The following is a 19,763-nucleotide window of genomic DNA, read 5'->3' as shown; positions in this document are numbered from 1 at the left end:
TTGGCAGACTCGTCATGCGGAACCTTCTTTAGAAACTCTTTGCATTTACGGACGCTTTCAAAGACGGACCGTTTTTGCAAAGATATTTTGAAACGTCAACCTTTGAAGAGACTTATTTTAAAGCAAATTAATACAAATAAACAGTAACACGAAATACATACATAATTACCTAAGACTTACGTTTATGTTTTAAAAATATTAAGATCAATGGATCTTAATCTATGGATATTTGCACTAGCGCCTTTAAATAATAATTAGCACTGTGCAAAACGAACTGTTTGACTTGTAAACTGTCCTTGTAAGCAAATTACCTGCTATTCTTGGATCTGCAAGACAGCGTTTGTTCCTGAATTTAGATTTGTATTCTTTTTATTCTTTTTTGTACATGATTAATTTACATGTACGCTGCTTTTCTTTTGTATCTAAAATAATAATAACATATAATTATCTTTCTTGGGTAGAATACATGTAAAGTTTAAAAACTTTCGACCGAAATCTACGCCGCACAAGCGCTAATATTGAGACAAGTCTTTTAGTGGCTGTATTTGGTAAGAAATTATCTTTGGCCAGGTCCTTAACGCTCACAAGTGTGAAAATATTCGTCATATAAAAAAATGTGTCGGCTTTGAGAGCATCATTATATTTAATATATCTATTAAAAATTTGGTGATAAAATTAAGCTATTTGTTGCGATTTTAAAAGCTAAATATATATATTTTGTTACATTAATCAGAAAAATTTTGAAGCTTCTCAGTCGCACATTCACCAATCAGATGCGCTCGCTGGCGCATGCGCTGTTGTTCCTGTTACTCAGACATGCGTGATGGTTTAGCGAGTTTTTAAGCTAGATAGCTTTTAGGTCTTATTTAGGTGAATTTAGTGTAGTTCTGTAATATTATGGGTTTATTATAAACCGTTCCGCTGTTATATACCTCTTTTAGTAATCCTCTAGTGATTCTGTGGGGAATCCAGTGAAAGGTAAGACATTTGTCTTGAATGACCGCAGTGACCACAAGCTACAGACAAGCTACAGACTCCTGATATAAACCTGTGTTTAGCTATGGTGTTCAGAACCTACATTGACTGTCCTCTGTCCAACATTTAGCCAAACGTTTCGGGACACACTGACATCATGCAGTGAAGCTACTTTTTTGGTTGCATTACATCTTTTAATGTTAATAATGGAATAAAACAACCTTTAAAAAAACTTAACACAGGTTTAAAATTCTGACATAAAATCAACATTCCTTTATCATTCTTTTCTCATATTATAATTAATTAATTCATTTTATTTGATTGTCTTCTACACTGCAACAGCAGTAAAAAATACATATTTAACGTGAATATGGTTTAATACAAATAATACATTAAAAACCATAACATCGAATCAATGTTGAATCAACGTAAAATCATTGTGCTGGAGTAAATCAACTTTGTCGTTGGAGATTTACCTTGTTTCAATACATGAGAGATGGGAAAATGTTGATTCCACATAGCTACTTTTGTTATCTGGGACAGCTCTGTTAACGTATTCGTAGCACCTTAAAAAACCATATTCTGTACCAACACCTTACTTACCAACAACACCTAAATCAAAGCAATGCCTAAGCAACCAACACCTTTACCATAGCAATGCCTTAGCAACCAATGAGCAACAAGCATGGACACAAAAAAAAAACATTCTGTGCCATTTTGTACCAACACCATACTTAGCAACAACACCTTTACCATAGCAAAGTCGTAACATCCACTTAGCAACAAGCTAGGAACACCAATACTTTGCTTAGCAACAGATACCGTTACCATGGCAATGTCTTAGCTACCACTTGGCAACAAGCTAGGGACACCTTAAAACCACATTCTGTACCACTCTATACCAACACATTACATAGCAACTGACAGCTTTACTATAGCGATGCCTTAGCAACCACTTAGCAACAAGCCAGAAACACCTTAAAAACACATTCTGTACCAACATCTTACTTAGTATCCGACACCTTTCCATAGCAATGCCTTACTAACTGACACCTTTACCATAGCAATACCTTAGCAACCAATATTTTTTACCATAGCAGTGGCTTAGCAACCAACACCTTTACTGTAGTAATGCCTGAGCAACCAGTTAGCAACAAGGTAGGTAAACCTTAACAACCACATTCGATTCCACTCTATACCAACACCTTACATAGCAACCAACAGCTTTACCATAGCAATGCTTTAAGAGCCATTTAGCTTTAAAATATTAACACTTTAGCAACCAACTCCTATACTACATCAGCACTGCTGAACACTTATATTTTCTGCAGAAACTGCACTGCAAATTGAAATGTGTATTTTTATCCTGCAGTTATGGCTAATTTGTCCAACTATGCCATGCGCATGGCACGCCTTAGTGCACGGATCTTTGGAGATGTGGTGAGGACCACGGATTCCAAGTCCATGAAGGTGGTGCAGCTGTTTAAGGAGCCTCCCATGGCCCAGAGGAAGGAGGTCTACGACTGGTACCCCCAGCACAAGATCTACTACTCTTTAACCCAGAAGCTCCGCTACATGGGGCTCTTCAGGTAAGCCGAGTCACTGTATGGCATTTGTTCTGTGTACAGGTGTGATGAACTTACTGGTTTCATGTTGTGTGTTTATGCTAATGATGTGTTAATATTTGTGTAGAGACGAGCATCAGGACTTCAAGGAGGAAATGCGTCGGCTGAGGAAGCTGCGTGGGAAAGGAAAACCCAAGAAGGGAGAAGGAAAGAGAGCATCCAAGAAGAAGTAGACAGGAAGATGCTGTACACTGGGACCTGTCTGTGGGAACATGCTTCTGGAGTACTAATGATTTACTTCTGCACGTGAACACGGAGAATGGGACGTTCATTCTGAACATAGTGACTGGCACGGAGCTGTTAACAGCACTGAGGACAGAATTCAATTGCTTTTGATGTGGGTGTTGAAAAAATGTCATCAGTATCATTGGATTAAATATTCAGATGTATATAAGATCTGTCTGTCTGCCTGCCTTGGAGCATTTGCTGGAAGATTAGTTCTGAAGTTAAACTTTTCATGCATCTTGGCATTTTCTCCTCCGCCAGTCTTACACACTGCTTTTGGACAACTTTATGCCACTCCTGATGCAAAAAGGTTTTCAATTTGGCAAAATAAAATAATATCACATTTAAGGGGTCTCATTTGTTTCCAGAGCTTTTTTGAGATAAGTGCACATGAACGCCACCACATACTTGTATGAGGTGGAAAAACCTGTTTTTTGATTAGCTCTGGTGTATCCATTAAAAACGCTGATTTAACAGCATCTGCAGTCTATTTTTACTGGTTAACTTTTTTCCACATGGTAAAAAACAGATGGGTAAATCCTATTGATATTTTCTACTGAATAAACATTTCTCTACCCCTTAGTTTTTTAGATGCTTAAATTGTTCTTTGCCTGGCAAAAATAGGTGGATTTTTTGGAATTGTAGCAGCACAATTGTATGTGGATTAGCAAAAAAAGGGCTATAAATAGACAAAAACGATTTGATGAAAACATCTTTTAAGGGCTCTGAGTAGTTTAGCTTTTTAAAGGATTAGCTGTATAGTTAAAAGTTTAATTCCTGATGATGATAGAATGCAAGCTGCTCTTAGTATATCTTTGTAAAAGCCAACTAATTGTGAACACTTCTGTACACATTGTACTGCATTTTGAACATTAAAGGTAATCAGATACTTTCTCATTGGGAAATTTAGGTATTGTTAAAAAATATATAGAGTAAGAGCTCCACACATTATTTTTTTTTACACCATATAGGCGCCACTAAACCATAGGACCATTCGGTTGCTTTGTCTGACAGTGATTAAGCCTAATCTAAACTGTCCCATAAATTGAAAATCTCTATTGAGAGTGCTGTGTTGTCCAAAACAAAAATCTCTGTCAAGGAAACGGTCTAGCTTTAAGATAAGGTAAGCCAACATGTGTGGAAATTATGTAATTTAGGACAAGATTTCTCTAAGAGTGCACTTTCTTTTGTATTGTGATGTTTGATATTTTTTTAGGGACCAATAACGTTTATTTAAAAAACTAAAAACAACAATATACTTTTTTTAAAACTGTAGTACTGAAATACATTTAAACAAACGTAATACAAGTTGTTTGTTTGCTAGAAATAATGAAGTTTTCCATCATTCAGATGGATTTAACAGAATGCGGAATATATATATTTAGAATAATATGCTAAATATTTCCATGTAATTCTTCATTGATTTTATAAGTCTAAATTAATATCCCATGAGTAGGCACATTTATTTCTGTATTTTCACATTTCTTTAAATTCAACTACAAAATATATATATATATATATATATATATATATATATGAGAGGACACCATGCTTTTCCTAAACGACTCCTGTTTCTGAACGGCTCATTTTCTTTTACTAGCTACTGCAGACAATGGAGGTTAAAGAACATTTTCATGTGCAGCTTGGAACTCAGAGAGTATTTCTCTCCTACTGTATTACACAAAGAACAAGAAAAAAGAGGATTTTAGTGAAAGGAGACCTTTAAACTGTCAGTAACAAGTAGTTTTAAAGTTAGTTATGAAAGATCAGTTATGAATTATTTAAACTGTCAGTTATAAATAGTTTGAAACTGTTATAAATTGTTTAAACTGTCAGTTAAGCAATAAATAGTTTGAAACTGTAAACTGTCAGTTGTAAGTTGTTTCAAATAAACTGTCAGTTATAAATAGTTTTAAACTGTCAGTTCTAAACTGTCAGTTATGCATTGTTTAAACTATCAATTAAGCTATAAATAGTTTTAAACTGTCAGTTATACATTGTTTAAACTATCAATTAAGCTATAAATAGTTTAAAACTGTCCGTTATAAATTTTTAAACTGTCAGCTAAGCTATAGTTTGAAACGGTCAGTTATAGTTTGAAACTGTAAACTTTCAGTTGTACGTTCTTTTAAATAAACTGTCAGTTATAAATAGTTTTAAATTGTCAGTTAAAGTTGTTTTAAACTGTCACTTCTAAACTGTCAGTTATAAATTGTTTAAACTATCAATTAAGCTATAAATAGTTTGAAACTGTCAGTTACAGTTTGAAACTGTTAACTTTCAGTTGTATGTTCTTTTTTAATAAACTGTCAGTTATAAATAGTTAGAAACTGTTTAAAACGGTAAACTGTCAGTTAGAAAAGGAACCAGTTAGCTGTCTAAAGCCACAGTAATGTTCTACTAGCGTCACTTCACTGTTAGGTTAACTGTACGGTTTTATCGTTATAATATAAAGTGCATGACTACATTAGGTTGGTTATCTGGTCTGAATCGTCTGGTTTTCACTCTCCCAGTTCTCTCCCAGTTCACCCCAGCGCAGTTGAGTGTTTTTTCGCGTCTTGAGTCTGTCTCCCCCTCCTGTCTCGATCCTCGGTGTCTCTCCTCGATTATTTTCCACTCAGTTTCTCGCAGTGTTAAAATGGCGGCGTTGAGCAGCGCCGAGTCCCCACCGCCCGTCTTCAACGGAGACCCCATGGACCGCGATGCGGAGCGGGAGGCCGGGCTGGAGGAGCTGGGCACGGGGCTGGCCTCCACCTGCTCCGGGGGGATCCCCGAGGCTCAGCAGGACATTCCCGAGGAGGTACGGGGGGCTTAGCGGAGAGGCTGGAGGGAGTCGGTGGTGCTGAGCTGGATGGAGATCTTCAGGAAACACCGGCTGTAGTTAATATGGATCGTGGGGATGGATGGATGCATTGCAGGGGAGGGGGCGCGGGGAGCGGGGCGAGAGGATGCACACACAAAAAATGGGATTTTTAGGGCAAATACTCCAGTTTATAGTCTCTCGCAGGGTGAGCTGTCGGTTATATTTGGCTTCTCCCAGTCTTCCATTTGTACCCCGCGCAGTTTCTCTCAGCTGCTGGCGGCTGCTGGTAGCAGCAGGGCCCGGTGTTCTGTCTAATTGTGTTACCCTGTCAAACCGTGCTACCCTAGTACAGTTTAATGTTCAACTGTAAAAATATTAGAACATGCTGCATGCAGTTGAAGTGTCGGTGTTTCAAATTTGAATAACCTAAATCGCTGCATCAGGATAAAGTTAAAGCAATATATGCGATTAAAAATAATTTATATATATATATATATATATATATATATATGTGTGTTTTTTTATTATATTTTTATTACTTTTTACACGGTTGTAAGGCAGAGGATGATTGTGAGTCCAGATTGGACAATGTAGTGTTAAATTATCAGGAAAAACTAGAGGTGGGTAACCCAGGTCCAGAAAGTAAAAATCCATCTCAGGGTTTTGTCATAACTGTTGGTACAAACCGAACGGTTGGTACAAAACCCTGGGATGGATTTTTACTTTTGGACCTGAGTTACCCACCTTTAGGAAAAATAACATGAAAACAGTAAAAAAAAAAAAAAAAGAGAGAGAGAGTTTAGCGCATGCGCAGAGCCGCTGTGTAGCACATATCGACGAGTAACACAATCCGACATAACACCCGGCCGTATTTCAATCGCTTTTCGCTTTATTTTTCCTGAGCCCACTGCAGCTGGAGCCCACCGCCACAGCTCGGCTAGTCTGTTAGGTTAGCTAGTTAGCTTAGCTAGCATCCGCGTTAGCTTGCTTAGCTTAGCTTAGCCAGCTCCATAGCTCTCGACACTAAATAATAACGTTAACCAGGTTACGTTAGGTGGTTTTAAAACAGAATTGTCTGCATGTTTCTGCTCTACATCGTCCTCCCTCTTTCCCAGACTGATAACGTACCAGTGCCTAATAATCCGCAGTGTAAAGCAGACACGGTTAGCTAAGCTAGTTATTTTACCTAACCTAACCTAGCTAACTTAACTAACATTTTAACGGCCAAATCTGAAGTGCTGTCATGTAACCTGACAAACCTGCATGACTTGCACTACCTTTTGAATTAGCTAACGCTGTAGACTTTGTGTCATGTTTTGGAATAATTTAACTAGATTTGTTGGCCTACAGTTAGCTAATGTAGTGGCAACTCTTGCAGGACATCCTGATAATTATGAAATTACGATAATGGTTTGTGTTTCCCAACCAGCTTACTTAACTTGCCAATGCTGCAATAAAGGCCCTACAACGTTGATCATACAGCATCATCACAGGCTCCCAAAATCAGCCATGGGGAGTCTTTGGACATTAATCTACTCCCAACAGATCTGATCCTGCATACCGTGAGCTTTGTTGGTTGGTTTATGTGTTTGGTCAAGTGTGCTTGAGATAGAGATGTGCATATTGTGGGTTTTCCTCAGCAGTGGAACTGGCAACATTTTGAGCTACATTGATGCAGATGTCATGGTTCCAAATGTAGTGGCAGCTCTTGCAGACATTATCTTGAAGAAGAAGATGATGATAATGATGATGATGGTTTGTGTTTCCCAACCACCTTACTTAACTTGCCAGGTTGGCTAGCTAGCTAGATCTAACTACCAAATCTGCCAGTACTTGGAATTAGGGGCCTACAGCATTAAGCTAGCATCATGACAGGCTCTAAAAATCAGTCAGTCCAAAATCAGGAGTCTTTGGACCTTTAACTTACCCCAGCAGATATGATCTTGCATACAATGAGCTCAGTTGATTTGGTTTATGTGTTTGGTCAAGTGTGCTTGAGATTGAGATGAGCATTGTGTGGGTTCTCTTCAGCAATGGCACTGAGAACCCTTTGAACTGCATTGTTAAAGATGTCATGTTTTTTCAGGCATCAGCTCTTTCAGGCATCAGCTACCTAATCTGTCAGTGCTGACCTAAGGGCCTACATCATATGTTTAGCTCCATCACAGGCTCCCAAAGTCAATCCAGAGGAGTCTTTGTAATTTAACCTACTACAATATATCTGATCCAGCATACAATGAACTTAGTTGTTTAGTTAACTTGCTGGTCAGAGATGTGGATTCACATCAGCGGTGGGACTGGGAACCTTTTGAGCTGCAGGTTTCAAGTTGTCATGTTTTGGAATAATGTAGATTTTTAATATAGTGGCAGCTCTTGCAGACCTCATCCTGAGAATTATGATGATGGTTTGTATTTCCCAACCAGCTTACTCGTAAGGTTAGCTAACTACCTAATCTGACAGTGCTGGACTGAGAGACAACAGCATTGAGCTAACATCATCACAGGCTCACAAAATCAGCCCTGATGAGTCTTTGGACTTATAACCTACTCCAGCAGATCTGATCCTGCATAGAATAAACTTAGTTGCTTGGTTCATGTGTTTGGTTAAGTGTGCTAGAGATGTGCATAGTGGGGGTTCTCCTCAGCTGAGAGATTTTGAGCTGCATTGCCGCAGGGGTCGTGTTTTGGAATAACTTAGATTTGTTGGCCTATTGTTAATGTTGTGGCAGCTCTTTCAGGTACCATCTTGAACAAGATGATGATGATGATGATGATGATAATAATAATGATTGTGTTTCCCAACCCACTTACTTAACTTGACAGGTTAGCCAACAGCATTGAGCTAGCATCATCACAGGCTCCCAAAATCAGTCCTGAGAAGTCTGTGGACTTTTAACCTAGACCAACAGATCTAATCCAGCATAGAATGAGTTTAGTTGTTTAGTTAACATTTGGTCACCTCAGCAGTGGGACTGGCAGCCTTTTGAGCTACATTGTCACAGGTGTCATGATTTTGAATAATGTAGATTAATGTAAAGTAGGATGAAGGGAAACAGGAAAGCTGTATAACTACTTAATCTGCCAGTGCTGGACTGAGGGCCTACACCATTGGGCTAGCATCATCACAGGTTTCCAAAGTCAGTCCTGAGGTCTTGGTGTTTTTTCCTACTCAAGCAGATCTAATCCTGCATACAGTGAGTTTAGTTTGCTAGTCAAGTGTGCTAGAGATAAAGATGTACATAGTGTGCATTCTTCTCAGCTGTGGGGCTGGAAACCCTTTGAGCTGCATTGTCAGTTATCATGTTGTGGAATAATGTAGATTTTGTTGGCCCATTTTTGTTGGTTAATGTAGTACCAGCAATTGCATGAATCATCTTTATGTGATGATGATGATTGTGTGTTCCCCAACCTGCTGTCTGCCTAATCTGCCTGTGCAAGAATGAGGGCCTACACTGTTCCAACACATATACATACATCATATACATATGTCCTCAGTACTCTTTGTGCTATACCCTACTCCATCAGACCTGTTCCAGCATGCAATGAGCTTAGTTTGTTAATTCTTAAGTTTAGAAAATTGTACCATGGACTAGGTCTGGGAACCACTTGAGCATGACCCTTGTCACAGGTGTCATGTTTGGGAATGATGTAGATTTATTGGCCAAGTGTTAATGCAGTGCCAGCTTTTGCAGGCATCATAGAGATGTGCATAGTGTCATCCTGACGGTAAATGTGTGTTTCCTAACTGGCTTCTTGACTAATCCACCAGTGCTGAAATGAGGGCCTACAACATTTGGACATTTGGCTAGCAAGCTCCCTCACAGGCTACTGTAGTGTACTGTAATGTCTACTTTGCATACAATGACATAAGTTGCTCAGTTTATAAGTTCAGTAAATTGTGCTGGAGATGTGTATGTTGTGGGTTCCCCTCAGAACCAGGTCTGGGAACCCATCGAGTTGCATTGTACTGGTGTCATTTTTATTAACAATACAGATTTATTGACCAAGTGTTAATGTAGTGCCACCTTTTGCATGCATCACCCTGATGGTGATGTTTTGTTTCCCAACCAGCTGCTTGACTAAGCCACAAGTGCTGCAGTAGGTAAGAATCTACACCTTTGGGCTAGCTAGCTTCATCACGGTCTCTCTTCAAAGTCAGTCTTGGGGAGTCTTTGTGCTTTACCTTACTTCAGCAGACCTGACCCAGCATACAAGGAGCTTAGTTTGTTAGTTTATGGTTGCAGTCAAGCATGCTGGTGTTTGGGATTGGGAACCCCTTGAGCTGCACTGACACAGGTTGCATGTTTTGGAATAATATAAATGTGTTGCCCAAGTTTCGTGTTTTGATCTTTTATGCTTTAGGTTTGACTACTATATAGCATGCTTTGGAAATACCATTTTGATGATGGTTTGTGTTTCCCAACCAGTTCCCTGCCTCACCTGTCAGTGCTGTAGTGAAGGACCACATCATTTAGATTTATCACTTGCTCCCAAAGTCAGTCATGATCTGCACCTGAGGAGCATAGTTGGTTATTTCAAAAGCCCAGTCAGATGTGCTGGGATTTGATAGTGTTGGTTCCTCTCCAGGCTGGGGCTGGGAACCCCTTTTGAGCTGCATTGTCACAGGTCAGAGATGGAATATTGATGTGGGTTGTTAGGGTATACTTTGATACAACCACATCCTACTCCTCCTTTATTAAAGAATAACACTGCTGGTTGTGGGAAGGAGTTGTTTGTATTACACCATGCTAGTTGTTGAGCATTATAGCCAGTGAGTTAGCTTCATGTTAGTTTTTCCTCCCTAAAAGTCTCTTTGTTTAATGTTCCCTGCTATGTCTGTTGTTGGGGCATTGCTTGATCACTGGAATGGCTTACTATATATGCTTACTATATTTTCTGCACTATGAGGTGGACCGTATTATAAGGCACACTAATAAATCAATAAACATCTATTCTGATCTATTTTCTTACAAAAGGTGCATAATTCAGCACTGTTAAGCTACGCTAAGCTAAGTAAACAAAACCGTGGTGCTTAAAAATCTTCTAATGTCAAACAAGCCCTGGATATCTCTCCTAAAAACTGTTAATTTGGGTGAGTAAAGTGCCTCAGTTTATTTACAGTAAGCTTAAAATTCCAGGTTTCCAATAAGGCTGGGTACAGCAGCATTAGCATTAGCAGCTAACCGCTAGGAAATCTGAGTGTTCCGGTAAGCCAGGGCGATATTAGCTAGCAGTTCACTTTAGAACGACAAACATGCAGGCTACATTTCGATACACTCTCCTCTAAACACTGAAAAAGCTTGCACTTAGTGTGTTTAGCAGCTAATGCTGATGTTGCTCCAGCAGTCCAAGCCATTGTTAGCAGCAGGCTACAGGCTGATAATACTCACCTCTGAACGGCAAAAGAGCTAGTGCTTAGCTTGGTTAGCGGGTATTGCTAATACTACTCCAGCAGTGCCAGCCAGGGTTAGCAGAAGGCTACTTCTATAATGTTAACCTCTGTACTGCGAAAGAGTGCTTAGTGTGGATAGTGGCTAATGCTAATGCTACTCCTGTATAACGCTGTACTTCATCGAAGTGGCTTTACAGCTCCTAAATACATGATTGGTAAAATTTATACATGGGCTGCATCAAATTATAAGGTGCACTGTTGATTTTTGGCACAATTAAAGGATTTTAAGTGCACCTTATAATGTGAAAAATATGGTGATATTTTTGGGAAAAAAATAGACAGATTTCTGCCTAAAGTTGTTCATACTCACTTCACTTAGTCCAGCGTTTATAACAATAAACTGTGTGATAAACTATCCCCCAGTATGGACTAGGGCTGGGGCGGTATTGATTTTTTATAACCGCGGTAAAAAACTGACGCATCACCGCGATATTGCGGTTAACCGCGAGACCCCAAAACACCCCACACCCCCCCCCCCCCCCACAAAAAAAAAAAAACACCACAAATTTATTGGTAACAGATCTTTATTCTTCAAACCATACAGCCTACACACAACCTCTACATAAACCATAAATACAGCATAACAAGTGAACATATGCTGCCTGTATAATTCGTCATTGTACAGCTAACCTGTCTTTTTCCGAGCAGACTTTTTGAAGGAGGAGCTTGTCCGCCTCCCCCTTCTCCATCCATAGATCTATTTTAGGGCTGGCCCGAATAGCGGTTTTGAGCTCAGGATATTCGGCAGTAATTGGTAGCGAATATTCTAAAATTCGTTTAAAAAAAAAGACGAATTAATCCACAGCAAAATTTTCCACTGACCCCCGGCCCCGAAAAAAATATATTTCTCACCCCTTTCCTCGGGCCGTTCGGGCTCAAGGCTCAAGAAGTCTGTGATAGGCGTCTGTTTTTTTTTTATTCACACTCTTCTTATTTCTCATTAAATATCTACTAGATACAGATTATATCTGTACAGTATCATTTATTTCACTTCCCTCCTGAATATTTGGAGTGCATTATGTCTCCTTATGTTGTGTAGTTATGTAGTTTTCACCCCAGAATTTCTGCTGCCTCACACCAGGCTTCGGCTGCATCGCAGGGCAGGAGCGCAGCTGCGTTACGGCTATTTCGTTTGAATTGTGCAGTGCAGAGTATTACAGATTTTGTATTTTTGCACTTGGGCTATTAGCTCAATATTAAATATTTCGTTTGTTTATAAATTATTTTATATTCTTAAACCATGTTAAATTATATTTGATTGGAGGAAATTAATTCAGACATCATTTCTTTTTTGTCCCGTTACCGTTCCGCAAAAAAAACCTTCTTTTAATCCCGCATCAGCCCGCCACATACACAGTTTTGCCGCACCTGCCCCGCGGTCCTAAATAAATTTAATAAATTACATTTAGTGCTTAAAATTAAAAAAAAAATATTTATTAAAACCGCGCTGAATAGTGCGGTCACGTTTCTTACCACATTACAAAAAAAAAAAATCGGTGTGTGTGTGCGCGTGTCGGTCCATTCTCCGCTCCTTTTTTGTGCTTAGGGTTTTTTTGTTGCGTGCATGAGAATCACTGCGTGATTATTACAATTTTCTTAACTATTTATTAATGTGCTCCCACATCCTCTGGATTGATTAAACTCCTGTTCCCGCCAATAACAATTCAGTTCTGTCTGTGCCGCAAGATATCCTGACGGGACCCGCGTCATATAATATGTTGATTAAAATGTCGTGACGTTAAGAAATCGGCTCGCAAGAGACAACCGACCAAAAAAAGACATTAGTTCCATTTTAAAATAATAGAAACCTGTCCTTTATGTTTGACAATTTTTGTTTCACTTTACGTGTCCTTACTCATCTGAAGTTTATTTATCTGAACTGAGTTTTATATGGTTATATTTGTAGCGGTTCTGAACTCAGTTCCGCGTGCTGTGAAAGAGACAAGGCGCAGCGCATTTTACCTCAGACTTGGTCAGATAACAACATTTCAGTAAAGATGGTGGTTATAGTTTTATATCATTGCTTTGCTGTTTGAACTACACTTCAACCAACCTTACTATTTTTCCCAAGACTGAGGCGCAATGCCGCGCGTTCTCCGCGGTGCTCACGCAGAACAGCCAACAGCCAGACAATGAATTAATATATTTTACTTTCTCAAAATGTGACCACGGAACACCTTACATGGCTCTATGGTTTACCTTGAGGTGGGTGAATTAGTTTGATGTGTTGGCGAGAGGTGCAGACACCACTTTCCGGCAAAACTTGCAGATGATTCTCTTCTGTTCTGAGTCTTTTTCTTCCTTTTTTCTCAACTTACTGAGCCTGCCCTGTAGCTTCCATTTCCGAGCCAATATTAGTGCTGCTAATCTTCACTCTCTTCAGCAGCCTCAATGGAGACGAAGTGAGCAGGAGACTCCAGAGCTGTTCTGACCTCAATGAGTACCACGCACCGCGTTTTGCTTAACCCATTCGCCGCCGCGCCAGTGCAGCGGCAGCACAGATAAATGACAAAAATTTTTATATTCGATATTATGAATTTTGAGATCGTTTGACACCAATATCTATCGCGATCAAAATATATTTGATATATTGCACAGCCCTATAGTGTAGGACTTACACTTGACATATTAATACTGAATTCACCACAGTTGTGCTTATATGGAGCATTTTACTACCGCTCAAAACGCAGTCAATCAGATTTGACAGCCATAAAAAAATGCGGTAATGACGGTAATGAGCTCATCACCGCGGTGACGTCCCATAACCGCGGTATTGCGGTAATAAAATTATCGTCACAGCCCTAGTATGGACTCAAAAATAACACATGGACACCTTTTAACAAACACTGAAATACCATCTTGTCAATCGTGTAACACCCCACTAACTATCAAACATATCCTCATCGACTGTCCAGCCCATAACGATATAAGAAAATTTTACTATCAAGACCTTTTTGGAAAAAACCCACCAGGGAAGATTTTAAAGTTTTTATTGGATCTTAATCTTAAACATCAAATTTGACACATATGTAGTGACCTATGTAATCTTTGAATCAACTGTACTATATCTACACATATAAAACCAAGTGTATGCCATAAATGGCCTAATTTTGTGCTGGAGTGGCAATGAAACCCCAACAACCAACCAACCAACCAACCTCCAGTATGGGAGGTACACTACAACTTCCAATAGCTACGGTAAACATTTTTGCGTCACTTTTCTTCACTTTTGACTCAAGGCCTCCCCCGACACTTGCAACCATCACAGATGGATTTGGTCACAACATGTTTTTGCAATAGTTCTGTTGCAGCTCTGTGACCATATTAGGTTCATGAGGCCTGTTGTCATGCTGGGCATGTTGCAAAGGTTCATAACATACACAGCTTTTTGTTTTTAACAAATGTGGAGGCACCTTTGCCATTAAGTTGTTTATTCTGGCAGGACTACAGAGTGAAGCTGAAGTGGTTATCCTTCATGTCACATTTTCTCTTGAAATAATTACAGGGTGTTTTTCCTCCCACTTTGACAGAGCCAGTATATCTGCATAGTAGATTCTAATCAAGTGCCAACTTGAACTGTACTGCTGTCGGAATGTGAGATATAATCAGAAGTGCCGTCGTAAACAAAGCAAGGCCAGGAATAGCCAGTTAATGTTGGGGTTTACAGTATAATTCTTTTAGGTCTCAGCTCTGGACAAAATGAGTTTGAGCTTGGAAGGCACTGTAGTATATTTACTAGAGCATGTTTACTCTAGCTGTTGTTTTGCTGATGCATTCAGTGATGTTTTCCTTCCCTGACCCTTGTCTCACATGACTTAGGGTGCTTGTAGGAGCATATGACCAGTTTAGCATGCGGAATGACATTTGAGTGTAGTGGTTGGGATTGTAATGGGAAATCCCTTAGAGCATTTGTGCATGCTTGGTAAAGTTACTCAAATCATGTTTAAAATCAATATGGACAATTAAAAGTATTATTTTTATGAGAAAAAACAATATGTTTAGTGTAATTTCAATAATAAAAAAACAAAACAAAAAAAGGTTTCTGGGCTCAGGGCTGCAACTATGATCAGGAGATCGCCGGTTCGAATCCTGTTCATGTAGCTTGCCATCCTTTTCCTCTGAACATGCTGTGCTACTCAGCTATGCTACATCAGCATCAGTTCGAATAGAGGCGGTGGCTGACTTTACATGTATCGGAGTAGGTGTGTACTAGTTTTAACCCTCCTGGTTTCGTGGCATTTGATCCAGCTCTTTTTGGTTTAAAACTGCAGTTTAGTTTGTGGCTTAAAAAGCTTTGCTACGTTATTTGTATACTTGACACTGGTTTGTAGAATGTTTTCATATTGGTGAGTTGATTTAACAAGTGTTGTGATGAATTCTGCTTGCTTCTAAATATTTAACTCTTTCATGCATGAATTATGTCCACATGAATCAACATGGATTTTTCCCCCAAAAGGGTTTAATCCTCTTTATGGCTGGTAAAAAAAAATTAGGAAATCATATTTTTCAGTGTTTAGTTACAAGTAATGCATATTGCACGAATAGAAACATCCAATGAATAGAATACTAATGGAAAAAAAATCTATATTTTTAATAAATTTTATATCAGTCAATTAAGTCAAATGAAAAATTTATTGCTGTAGAATAAATATTACCTGCAGAGATGTGTTTTGGCACAAGAACTTGCCAATGGACGTTACATCAGTTATTATCAGTTTATTTGGTTTGTCATAGGTTTTGTTGCACTTACGTCAATAGCGGTACATGGAAAATGAGAGAGAGAAACTTCACTCCTTCGTTTCTTTGTTTTTACTATGAGTGAATGAGCTACTAAGCTCTGAGTTTTCCCTTCTGAAGTCTCTATTGCTCCACCAGCCGCTCACGCTGAGTGGTTGTGGTGTTAAAAGTAACAAAGTACCTTAAGTCTCCTCTGCTATTACTCAGGTGTGAATAAAGCAAATGAAGCTCTGTACAATCGATATAGTGGTGTTCTGTTTCTTGCTTTTACAGATATGGAACATCAAACAGATGATTAAGCTGACTCAAGAGCACATAGAGGCACTTCTGGACAAGTTTGGCGGTGAACACAACCCTCCGTCCATATACCTGGAGGTGAGTTGGCCTTATTTGCAAAAAGGGCCACTCTTCATAGGTGTGGTGAGAGAAATAGCTTATGTTGAAGCCAGAGGCATATTGAACAAGTAAAATGAAATCTGCAAGTTTGTTTTCTGACTGAAGCAAGGGACAAATGTATTTTAGAAGCTGGTAATTCCAAACAAATGCTGCAGAAGAACTGTGTCTTGTATTTCTTAATAAGATGTGAAGCATCTCTGAACTCCTCTTCAATTATTTATGCAATCTGTTTTAGCTTGTTCCTTCAAAGTGTTTACTTAGTAGCAAAATATTCTGGTACTTTTTATATAGTTTAGAACTATTTAGAAATAGAATGAAAGTTGGCCCGCTGTTAAGCAGGTTTTTATAATGTGAGATTTCAAGTTTGAACGCTAGGTGTCAGAAACGGGCCAAAGAGACTAAAAGCGGAGAGAGTGCGCATTTCTAGCGCAGATAAAACGGGGCCGAAGAGTCTAAAAGCGGAGAGTGCGCTCAGTTATAGCGCAGAAAAACGGGCCAAAGAGTCTAAAGGCGGAGAGGGTGCGCAGTTGTAGCACAGAAAAACGGGCCAAAGAGTCTAAAAGTGGCGAGAGTGTTCAGTTGTAGCGCAGATAAAAGGGCCAAAGAGTCTAAAAGTGGCGAGAGTGTTCAGTTGTAGTGCAGATAAACGGGCCAAAGAGTCTAAAATATGCCGTAATTAAGAGTTTAATATTAAGAGACATCATGAAATCTTAGTTTACACAATACTGTCAAAGATAGATAGAGATAATAAGTCAAGTAAAATGGTGTGTAAATGAAAGTAATCAGGAAAATGTATTATTTAAAGGGCCCGTATTATTTGTGGCCTGTGACTTCAAATATATTTCTCCTTCTGGCCCACAACAAAAAAAAGTTAGGACACCCCTGGTTTAGAATGTCTTTCTTTTTTGTTTGTTTATTTTATAGAGTAATCTCATAGTGGAATACGTTGTTTGGAAAAGTTGTAAAGTCAAACTTCTTCCTCGTTCCAGGCTTATGAAGAGTATACCAGTAAGCTTGATGCGCTGCAACAGAGGGAGCAGCAGCTGCTGGAGGCAATCGGAAACGGAACCGAGTTCTGCTCCTCTCCCACCCCCAGCCCGCTGGAGATGAAGCTAGTGGCTTCACAAAGTCTCCCTGCTGCCCCAAATACCCTGGCTGTGCTGCAGACCCCCACCGACGCTGCCCGCGGCAACCCTCGCTCACCCCAGAAACCCATCGTCAGAGTCTTTCTGCCCAACAAACAGAGGACAGTGGTGAGTTGTGACCTACTGCTGCTCATCTATGTACTATGTCCCTACTATTATTTAATAATCATTCTATTCGCCCTGTTTTTCTTAACCCTGCTGTTTGAGAACCCCAGCCCTGCACATTAATTCAGTTCATTGACTACTTGAAAGTACTATTACACCCTCTGTTTATCTCACTAAGGGCGTGTTAGTTAAAGGTGCTGTATATGATTATGATTATTGATATTTAAACTCCACAACAAAGCAAACACATCCCTCCATTCAGTTCTCCTTTAGAAGCTCTGCCTGCCAAAGTCAGGTTTCAAATAAATGTTTGGTTCACAAATATGGAGAAAAAGTTCTTGTCTCAGTCTTCAGCTTATGATTGTGTTCCAAATCCAGATGTCTTTGCTGTAGTGCTGGGCAATTCTACATTATTAATCCGAAGTACAGTTTTAATGCGTTTTAAAAATGGAGTAATCACGATTTAGCATACAGACATTTTATCTTTTTTAATCTAAAATATCCCAAAACGCTACTCATTTCTGAAGTGTTTATCTGTCTTATCTTGGTTACCGGCACCTCCCACAGACTAATACACGCTTATTTTCTAAACGTTCCGGCGAGAACTGAGTTCCAGCACTGTTTCAGCACTTGCAACACAATTGCCTGGTGGAATAAAGCATATATTCAGCTAGAAATGAATCCTACTGTTTCTAAAAATTGCAGCATCATTGCTCTTTGATGAGGATCTGTGATTATTGTGGAAAACAATAATAATCTCTCCTTTAAAGTTCTTCTGTGACTCATTTAGTGCGTTATTTCTCAATTTTCAGTCACAAACCTGCATTCTATGTGGGCTTTTTTTTTTTACATGTAAATCTAGTTTTGAACATTTTCTTTGTCATCTGTAGTTTTTTTAAATCAAAAAATCAGATTTTTTTTTTTTGTAAAAGAATAAATAAAATCGAAAAGTACTTTTTATTTTAGGCCATAATCGCCCAGCACTACTTTGCAGTTTGGGTTTTAATTGACATGTTATGTTCAGACAGCACAGATGTAGTGGATTTAGTCTTTTCAGCTGCAATTTGCAGAACTGTAGAACTGATTCCACAGTAAATGAGCAAATGTAGGTGACCCCTTTTATGCTGATGAGCTTCTGAGCCAGACAAGAGCAGAGTTAGAACAGCACTTCTGTAATTCGAGACTTGAAGTATTACCGCATAAACCTGCGGTTAAGAAGATGTACTGATGGTAATCTCTCGCTTTTGCTGTGTGTGTCTCTCAGGTCCCGGCGCGCTGCGGGATGACCGTAAGGGACTCTTTGAAGAAGGCTCTCATGATGCGAGGCCTGATCCCAGAATGCTGTGCTGTCTACAGGATTCAAGATGGGTAAAAATAGCACTAAGTGTCATATCACACATGCCAGCACACATGATATTTAGTGTGTTGAGAGAGAGAGAGTTTCTTAACAATAAGCTCTTGGTGCCAAGTTTGGGGGTATCTGAAGTCAGGCATGCTAACTGCTACATAAAAAAAAAATGAAAAACTCATCTGCTCATAACCTCCCTCCTTCCTCATCAGGGAGAAGAAGCCCATTGGTTGGGACACAGACATCTCTTGGTTGACAGGAGAGGAGCTGCATGTGGAGGTTTTGGAGAATGTGCCCCTGACAACCCATAATTTTGTAAGTATGGCACAAAAATGTTTGACAAATAAAAATGCTTGGGTAATTTGCCTTGTAATTTCGGGAGAAAATGGGGGGAAAAAAAAACAGACGCCTATGTCACAGACTTTTTTCCGACCCGAGGTAAGTGGTGGGAAATCTCTGCTGACCTGGGCAGAGAATCTAAACTGTAATTGGTGTCAGTTTTACAGAATTTAATAACCAATATCCTTTACCACATGTTTACCCTATTCATTTGATTAAATGTATTGAAGCAGTAACTCTAGTAAGTCTAATTGGGGGATTAGTCTTAGAGTTTAGAGCGCCTATGTTTTAATAAAAAAAAATCAATACTTCTATTAACCCTCCTATTATGTTAATTTGTCAGGAACAGCAATAGTGATCCGGGGTTAATTTGACCCGGTGCATGTTTACTTATACAAAAGATGTCTGAAACCCAGAGAAATCCTTACAGGCAGTGTAAATATTTTTTACTAACTTCATTGCTTATTTTTCTATTAATATTTTGTGCAATGGTGTTCCTTACCTCTAACAGATAAGGATTTAATTAGGATAATTCACTCGTTTAAAAAAAATAAATAAATAAATAACACGTTCAAATTTTTTTTCATTGGTTCACTACTTTATTACTTTTAAA

At 39.1% G+C, this 19,763-nt stretch overlaps 2 protein-coding genes across 3 annotated transcripts in view; both read left to right on the top strand.

The window, feature by feature from the left end:
• Positions 1-791: 791 nt before the first annotated feature.
• Positions 792-3,173, top strand: mrps33 (mitochondrial ribosomal protein S33). The gene is made up of 3 exons (XM_007259762.4): positions 792-978; positions 2,348-2,564; positions 2,668-3,173. Exons 2-3 carry the CDS (start codon positions 2,350-2,352, stop codon positions 2,771-2,773), a joined length of 321 nt encoding a protein of 106 aa, XP_007259824.1. The 5' UTR covers positions 792-978; positions 2,348-2,349; the 3' UTR covers positions 2,774-3,173.
• A 2,037-nt stretch (positions 3,174-5,210) lies between these two features.
• braf (B-Raf proto-oncogene, serine/threonine kinase) overlaps positions 5,211-19,763 on the top strand; it is a 31,931-nt gene continuing 17,378 nt past the window's right edge. The window contains exons 1-5 of one of the 2 annotated variants that reach the window (XM_049473319.1): positions 5,211-5,625; positions 16,091-16,192; positions 17,203-17,466; positions 18,728-18,831; positions 19,024-19,126. In XM_049473319.1, coding sequence (XP_049329276.1) covers positions 5,284-5,625; positions 16,091-16,192; positions 17,203-17,466; positions 18,728-18,831; positions 19,024-19,126 — 915 coding nt within the window. In that variant the 5' untranslated portion in view covers positions 5,211-5,283. The remainder of the gene's footprint in view (positions 5,626-16,090; positions 16,193-17,202; positions 17,467-18,727; positions 18,832-19,023; positions 19,127-19,763) is intronic. The other variant, XM_007259764.4, reaches the window with a different exon arrangement.

The sequence above is a fragment of the Astyanax mexicanus genome, chromosome 2 (genome assembly GCF_023375975.1).
Source record: "Astyanax mexicanus isolate ESR-SI-001 chromosome 2, AstMex3_surface, whole genome shotgun sequence".
Classification (NCBI taxonomy): domain Eukaryota; kingdom Metazoa; phylum Chordata; class Actinopteri; order Characiformes; family Acestrorhamphidae; genus Astyanax; species Astyanax mexicanus.
The sequence above is the reverse complement of the archived record's forward strand: the minus strand, read 5'-3'. Positions and strand labels throughout refer to the sequence as shown.

Excerpts from the sequence above, each read along its gene's own strand:
- mrps33 (XM_007259762.4), top strand. The coding sequence starts at position 2,350 with ATGGCTAATTTGTCCAACTATGCCATGCGCATGGCACGCCTTAGTGCA. Across the intron at positions 2,565-2,667 it reads CGCTACATGGGGCTCTTCAG|AGACGAGCATCAGGACTTCA; the intron begins GTAAGCCGAGTC and ends ATATTTGTGTAG.